Source organism: Spea bombifrons, chromosome 1 (genome assembly GCF_027358695.1).
Source record: "Spea bombifrons isolate aSpeBom1 chromosome 1, aSpeBom1.2.pri, whole genome shotgun sequence".
NCBI lineage: Eukaryota > Metazoa > Chordata > Amphibia > Anura > Pelobatidae > Spea > Spea bombifrons.
The window spans coordinates 76,401,778-76,410,213 of record NC_071087.1 but is presented as its reverse complement, the minus strand read 5'-3'; the positions used below and the strand labels follow the sequence as shown (position 1 = coordinate 76,410,213).

Sequence of the window (8,436 nt, the reverse complement as noted above, 5' to 3'; positions counted from 1 at the left end):
AAAGGATATAATTATTTAAAAAAAAAAAAAAAAAAAAAAAAAGGTTGGCATACTTGCTGGCATATGTATACGGGCCTGGGCTGCTCACCTGACACACTGGGCAGCAGATCGGGCAATGCAGCCAAGCCGCTGCATACGCTCAGCCACTGGCAACATGAGTAGGCTCAAGAAAGAATAATCCACTTGGTTTCTATGGTGATATGGCCCGTTTTAAAACTTTGCACCAGACTAACTTTTATACCTAATTCTTAAAGTATCGTCGCAATTGTTTGCGGAGCAAAAATACTTGTAGCCGAGATACCTTCCCGCAGGGTATCGCGAAACTGAGGTGCTCGGCTATTTCCGTAAATCCTCGTCTCTCCCCGTGACGCTTCGGCTGTTTCCGCCCCCCTCTTAGTCTCTCTTGGCTGCAACATGGCAGCTCCCGGGTATCTTAGCATGTGAAGCTGGGAGAAGAAAAGGAAAGGAGCGGCCCTAAGCAGAGGGCGTCGGAGAGGGGGAAAGCACCGTAACTGGTGAGTTCAAAGCCCGTGGTAGTAAGGGGACATAAAGAGCGTATAAGGGTTTAGAATAAGAAAGCTTAACAGAAGGGAGGTCTGCATAAGGGGGCAGCTAGCGGGTCTCCTTGCCAGCTCAGCTTGGGCCTTTTCACATGTGTATAGACTGGTGTGCTTGTTAGCAGACTTTCTCTAACATACATTAAATCCTGGTTACGATAGGCTTTAATGCATGCGGACTTGGGGCCTTTTACTGGGCTGTGCCCCCCCCCTTTTTGGTGCGCATTCAGCGATTGCAGACCCCCCCCCCAAAGGCTGCAGTTGCAGGCAGCGATTGCAGAGCTCCCCCCCAAGGGCTGCAGTTGCAGGCAGCGATTGCAGAACCCCCCCAAGGGCTGCAGTTGCAGGCAGCGATTGCAGACCCCCCCAAGGGCTGCAATTGCATGCAGCGATTGCAGACCCCCCCCAGGGCTGCAGTTGCAGGCAGCGATTGCAGACTCTCCCAAGGCTGCAGTTGTAGGCAGTGATTGCAGACCTCCCCAAGGGCTGCAGTTGTAGGCAGTGATTGCAGACCTCCCCAAGGGCTGCAGTTGCAGGCAGCGATTGCAGACCCCCCCAAGGGCTGCAGTTGCAGGCAGCGATTGCAGACACCCCCCAAGGGCTGCAGTTGCAGGCAGCGATTGCAGACACCCCCCCCAAGAGCTGCAGTTGCAGTCAGCGATTGCAGACACCCCCCCAAGGGCTGCCGTTGCAGGCAGCGATTGCAGACACCCCCCCCAAGGGCTTCAGCGGCTGCAGGCTCCCCCCCAAGTGCTGCAGTTGCAGGCAGCAGCTGCAGGCTCCCCCCCAAGGGCTGCAGTTGCAGGCAGCTGCTGCAGCCCCCCCCCCAGGGCTTCAGTTGCAGGCAGCTGCTGCAGGCCCCCCCCAAAGGGCTGCAGTTGCAGGCAGTGATTGCAGACTCCCCACCCAATGGGCTGCAGTTGCAGGCTGCAGCCCCCCCCCCCCCGGCTGCACAGAATTTCCCAATGTTACAATAGGAGGACACATCGCTTATATCACATTATATCTTTTTTGATTGTTATATGCTTTACATTCTAGTCTGATAAACATGTTACTGTACATATATAACAATTTCTAGCGAAATGTTGTTAATCCAAAACATTGTAGCATGTTCATCAGCCACTGGGGAGCTACCTATATTCCTGAGCCTACCTGTTGTCACATCCGTTTCATTATATTGCAGACTAGTGCTGGATGTGATTTATTTAGTAACAGTTACTACTTGATGAAGTATCATTCAGCCCATCTAGTCTCCTCATTTTTCTTTGATGGTTCGGGCATCTTCTATATTGGATATATAAAGCATACAGCACCTGTATTTTAGTGTTCATTGCATGTTACATTGCAATTTCTGACACTTACTGCCACTCACTAAGTGTTAAAATGCCTGTCATGCATTGTGTATCAAAAGATGTGTGTGTGTATATGTGTATATATGTATATACACATCACAGCCATCTGACAACACAAGTTATTTTTATTACAAGGCAAAGCTTGTAACTTCCTCAGTGCAACAATTTTTACTTCCTTGTATAACTAAGAGTATCTAGCTGCTATCTTGAGGATACATGTACATTTTTTAATATTTGTCATTGTTTTTGAGAAATCTAAAAAGCACTAGACACTTTTCTTTTTATATTGTTATGGTTGACTTACTATGTATATGTGGCCTACTTTGTTCACAGACCAAGCTGAAACAATGATCGTTTTCATTTTAACCCCTACCCGAAAAGTTGTTATGCAGACATAATCGGTATAATTAACCATGTGCACTGCAGGTGATCTGTAGTTGAAGCAGATGTCCAGAGTTTTTTTACACTTGGTCACCAGGTCCTTTGACCTTTTGAGCTTGCTAATTGACCTTGGCTGTCTAAGAGCTGTCTATGCAAATGTATAGGTTACAGCCACAGGGCAAATGCAGCCACTCATGACTGATGTAGACTAATGAGTTGTCTGTATCCAGTTTGAATGTCTGGGTTTACCAGATGGTGGGTAAATAGCTGCCCAATGCAGGTTGGTAAAATGTAAACACATTCTGCTGTTTTGAATGCATGCTTGCCCTATTTGGTGCTGCATTGGCTAACTTATAAATTGTTTAGCTGTAATTGCAATTTTTTTTTTAGTTTAAGTTTGGAAGGTTAAATTAAAATCAGATTCAACCCAAGAAGAGGAAAAAAAAATACATGCCATACAGTAAATGATATGGTTTAACTAAGAAACCAAAATGACACTAACTAATTCTTAAAACAGATGCAACTAATATTGGAATCCATACCCTGTCTTCCTCCTACCAACCTTAGTGATATAGTATTTTCCAAATTACAAACGCAATATACAGAACAGACAAAAGTTACTGAGGTTATTCAAGAGTCTACCTTTTCTCTTTTTTTTTCGGTAGTGACTTTTGAATCCCTTTTTTTTTTTTTATATATACATTTTTTTGCACTGCTTGTAATACAACATGGATCTCTGTTGTATCTTGTATTCATGGTGATATCACTAGGGTGCCTTTATTTTATTTTTACTAGTTTTTAATAGATTTTATCTTTCCAAATTTTTTAAAAGAGGGAGAAACTCTCTATACTGATCAGACCGTGGTCATGAAGTATGGGTCTGTGGCGCTGCATTGCTGATGGCAGTACTTGTGATCAGAGATCCCAGCAGTCTGGATAGTCCTCTAGTCCTCTCTTTTTGATATTTGCCTGAATGCACAATAAGGCATTTATTGCTGGTAGATTTTACTGCTGTGAAGGTGAACCAGATCTTGCCCTAAGCTCCATTGCAGTGCAACAACAGACGAGAGCCCATGCTGTAATAATAAATCATTAATGGATGTTAAGGGGTTAAGACAGGGGTATAAACAGTCAATCAAAACAGACATTGGCAAACACAAAAGTGCTCACACTACTGTCTGCCACAGCTGTAGCTCATTACAACCAATGTAGTACAAAGACCACCTTAATATCAGATTTCCTTTGATCTTATTTGTTGTGCAGTGGTTTAGACTTGAAACTGATGCACATTGTATTGTGATTGAGATACTCTTGTTTAAATGTGTGTATGCATTTCAGCAATTAGTGATTATTTTTTTTCAATCTATTTGGACCTTGAAGCTGAATTTCTTACCTGTGCTGAAAATGAAGATTGAGCTCTGAAATCATATATACAAGTCTCAATTTTTGAGTCAAGTCATTGAATTTGCACCCCTCATATCTATTTTTGGAATGATTGATATTCTTTTAATATCCATAATTGGTAATAAGGAAGGAGAAGACATCCTCCCTGTTCCCGTTGCTTTTTGGGTTGGGCTGGAGATTTTTTTTTGGAATTTGTAAACTTTTTAAATTACATAATTACTCGCGTAGCGGCTTCTGTGTAATGCTACTGATGTGGCTACCAAGATTTAATTTTGAGTAACTAAATATCTTGTAGGACTAATTAGCTTTAGATCCAAGTAAATGGCCACATTCAATAAATTAATTTAGGCTGAGCTTTCTGTGACATGGTCATAATTTCCTTTTGCAATTATAGAGATAAAATAAAGGTAAAATTCAACATTAAACATTCCTGAAGCCTGTGAAGATTCTATAACTGTCCATGAAAGTTAGATGAAAAGCTCATACTTTTTGTGTGGCCTGTTCCAAAGAATACTGTGGAATAGGCCACACAATAAAAGCACGTGAATTTTTTTTTTTTTAAATCCATCATGCTCTGTTACTGCATACTGAGAACTTTGTATTGATTCATTCGCTACCATTAAATATTTCGGTCACAACAAGTACAAGCGAAAATCTAATTTTAGGTCAGCTTATGCTGTGCTTTTGTGGACCCCTTCCACAGCACAAGGGTTAAATGATCTAGCGAACTAACAGCTGGCTGTATTTACTGGAGAGGACAGACATCTGGTCCTTATTAATTCCGGGATTTTTTTTTTCTTCCATTTTCCTTGACATACAATTTTCTGCATCAGCCAGTCTGTCATTGAAAATGCTCACTTTTTCCCCTTGGCATTTGCAAGGCACTTTCCTATATTCAAAGGCAGTATGTTTTGTAATAATCAGCCTGCCATAGATGTAGGTGTTATGTAATTTTGAAATGTTAATGACATACATAGTTCTAATTGGAATTAGATACCACTGGAAATGGAATTTCGTGGTGCATAAAGCAAATATCTGGGTCCAGTACTATAGTTGATGTTATCAAACTTACGTGGGCTTCTACCACCTCAAGGGATCCCTTAACATCAAAGCCAATTATCAGACGTACGGGGCTTCTGACCCAGGAAGTCTTCCCTCTTCTCTGCATGGGGATTGCCAATTACAAAAGTTATGGAGGGGTAAAGGTGATGGAAAACCTGTCTACTTAAAATTAAGGGGATGGCAGAAGCATTATTTTCCCCTTAGAAATCTCATGGTGCTGCCACAACCACAAGGGATTCTGGATAGGCGCATGCAAGTAAGGCAACAATGATCACCTTTGGCCTCTATATCCACTTTATGCATGGATTCCTTGAGGGTAAATGTCCACTGTACCACAGCCTTAAGGCAAAACTCAGGAACGAGGTGCAGTACCCAGATCAACACTCATGGACAGCTGTTTTGTCCTTAATGGGACTTGTCAGCATGAGGTTGTGATACTTGCTTAAAATGTAAAAAGTGGAGAAAGAGGCGAAAGGTGATCATTGTTGACCTTTTTTGCATGCACCTACCCAGACTCCCTTGTTGTTTTGTACAGTAGCAAAATTATAAACACAATTATTCAAACCCCAGTGATCTCGCGTCACAATCTGGGATACTTTCTGATAATTAAAAAGACCTTTGGTGTCTGTAGAGATCCCAAAGGTATTTCTTGTCATGTTGCAGTGCTCACTGATGAGTAGATTGCTGTTATATATATAATTAGACACACGGACTGTAGTGCAGCAGGCAATACAAAAGGACACTTTTGTAGCAAGATAAAACAAATCATCCAGCGAGCAACTTTGAAGTTCTATTGAGCGCTATAATTAGTTTCTCAAGATATAACATTCAGCCCTTTAAGTTTCCCAGATGATCAACTGTGAAATCTCAAGAGTTTTTGAGATTGGCTGAGGTCTTCACATGCTAGAAGAACACTCCTACGGCAAAGGCTGCATTGCTAACTTATACTGTATAGTTAATATAGCAAAGTTACATTTTTAATTTTACCACAAATGACCCACAATTTATTAATCCCCAGGAAATCAGATTTTCTTCTGGCACACTACACAAGCCCTTCATATTTTCTCTTAAAACATAGGAATTTAAATCTTTCAGGAAAAGTTCCCTCTCAACTTAGCGCAGGAATTTTTATTTTCATCTCTCTTGGGTTTCTAGAAGGAATGTAATATCAACTCCAGTTAGATACTGGAAACTGCTGAAAAATAGATTTTTGATATCCTGCAAAGTGAAGTCTGTGACACACCACCCTTTATTTTCTGTAACACTGTTTGGAGGTTTCACATTTTTGTTATTTAATAAAGCATTGTAAATTGTGTTTTCCTCCCCTCTCTTTCTGGCTGATGTTAAACATTCCCTGCCTGTATTGTTTGTGGAGGAGATTTCATTCACATGGGCATGGCTACAAATGCTTAGTTTCTTTGTCTCCAGGGGCAGATCCAGGAATTCAGCATGAGCAGATGCGACCTGCAAACTGCAGTATAGCTTCTATGAGGTGTTGTGGGGGTTTCAACTGCAGGCTAGCTGTATAGAAGTCCCACTCACCAACTTCTTCCGATCTACTTAGCGTAGAAATAATAACGTCAATATTTTAAGTGTAATTGTTGCTTGTTAACTCTCTTCTGTCTCCCTCACAGTGATCTTGTGTTGTGCCACCATATTTCCAAGATAGAAAGTGAGATTTTATTATATCAGGTACTCTGTAGTTATATCAGGTACTCTGCCTCCAGAAATGTCTTATACCCTCCTATATGCCACTGTGCCCCATGATATGCCTTTTAACCCCCTATATGCCCCTCTGCCCCATGATATGCCTTATACCCCTATATGCCCCTCTGGCATATAGGGGGTTAAAAGGCATATCATGGGGCTGGGTGGCATATAGGGGGTTAAAATGCATTTCTGGAGGTATATATATAATATATATATCTGCTAACAGCAATCACACTCCTATCAAGCCAAGGCAGCCAGTACATGCTGGAACCTGGGGATGATAGGAGTGTGAGTACAGCCTCCCTATGCAATGCTACCACCACCACCACCCCCTTACACATCCATGCTATCACACACACACTCATTCACAAACATTTAAATACTCATTCATTCCATTAATCACACATACTTGCTCAAAAACCCTCCCCCACCCCCTTACCTGAACTGCAGATCTCCCACTCGCAGACTTCTGCAGGGGCCTGGCTGTGCGAGCAACTTCTCTGGCCCTGCCCCCAGAGGAAGGAGGGGGGAGGTAGAGTTATGTGAGGACTGTGCTAGCTTCCTGTTCTCCTGCTGCTAGTAGCAGAGACGCTGCTCGCGACCAAAGCCCGGTAAGCAGCATGGCCCCAGCAGAATGTGGTCTGATTAGAAGACAACCTCGATTATAAGACGAGGGGTATTTTTCAGAGCAATTGCTCTGGAAAAAACCTCGTCTTATAATCGAGCAAATACGGTACATACTTTATCTGTCATGGTTTGAGCGATCAAAACATGTATTTTTACGCTAAAATGGAGCTTTTTAAGGATTTTACTCTAGTAAAGTATAAGTTGCATATAGATAAAGGCCAGTTAAAGTGCTGGCAATAATTAAGTAATCGACTGATCCGGTATGGTTTAACTCTAAGCATAGTAACTACCACCAGTCTTGTACAGTGCAAATATGTTTTTCAAATTTTGTTCATTTTATTTTTGATCTTACAGTATCTCTCTTCGTTTCAGACAGTCCAGCGATATCCAGAGCACTGAACCAGGAATTACCATTTATTGTACAGGAAGCCCTCTCACAGCTTCACCACTTGATTTTCTCCTTTTTGCCGCATGATCCCTATAAAGTCCTGGATTATGTTTGTCTCACTTTTCCTGTGTTCCATAATTTGGCTGAACCGTGGATTTAAACTCAGAATAAGAGGCACTTAGAGCCAACATTTCCATGTTTTCACCCTGCTTTCTTAATGTATAAGACATAAGTACTTTAGAGGTTACACAAAACAACACTTTGGGAGGAAAATGTTAATGACCATTGGCAAGCATTTTTTTTCTATTTTATTGCTACAATGAGTCAAAAACTGTAACCTTCTTCCTCTCCTATTTGTTCCAATGCACTAAGGCCATTCTTGAGCAGCCAAGACTTCTTGACCCCGTGGAAGTCACTGTGTATAATAAACTGCACCAATGTCTGCTGAAGGATTTCAATACCGGGCACTGTACCCGTATGATAAGGAACGAGAGGAAGATATTGATCTTTCGCCAGGTGATATTTTGACAGTAAGCAGAGCAGCATTACTTTCTCTTGGCTACAAAGATATAGATGAAAAAGACCCCAACCGCATTGGGTGGATTTTTGGTGTCAATGAAAGAACCAAACAGAAAGGTGACTTTCCAGGAACGTATGTTGAGTTTGTTGGACCTGTCCGAATGTCACTGCCAGCCCATCGCCCACGGGGACAACGACCATTGCCAGCCACACCTATAACCTCGAGGACTGAACAATCTAATTCAGCAGGTTAGTGATTGCTGTGATTTGCTGTGTGTAAAAAGTAACAATAAAAAATTATATATGAGAGATTGGCATCCACAGTCCTAGTAAAGTATGTTTTCCGAAAGGCATCTGATATTGTATGCAGTAGCTGATTCTTCTACTACGTAATAATGTGTGTATATGTATAGAATATAGCACAGGGATTACTAAA

General features: G+C 41.8%; 1 protein-coding gene across 1 annotated transcript in view; it reads left to right on the top strand.

Moving 5' to 3' along the window:
• The first annotated feature begins 405 nt into the window (after window positions 1–405).
• Window positions 406–8,436, top strand: part of PIK3R2 (phosphoinositide-3-kinase regulatory subunit 2) — a 49,557-nt gene continuing 41,526 nt past the window's right edge. The window contains exons 1-2 of the mRNA XM_053464062.1: window positions 406–515; window positions 7,466–8,249. Of these exons, the coding sequence (XP_053320037.1) occupies window positions 7,919–8,249 (331 nt within the window). The 5' untranslated portion in view covers window positions 406–515; window positions 7,466–7,918. The remainder of the gene's footprint in view (window positions 516–7,465; window positions 8,250–8,436) is intronic.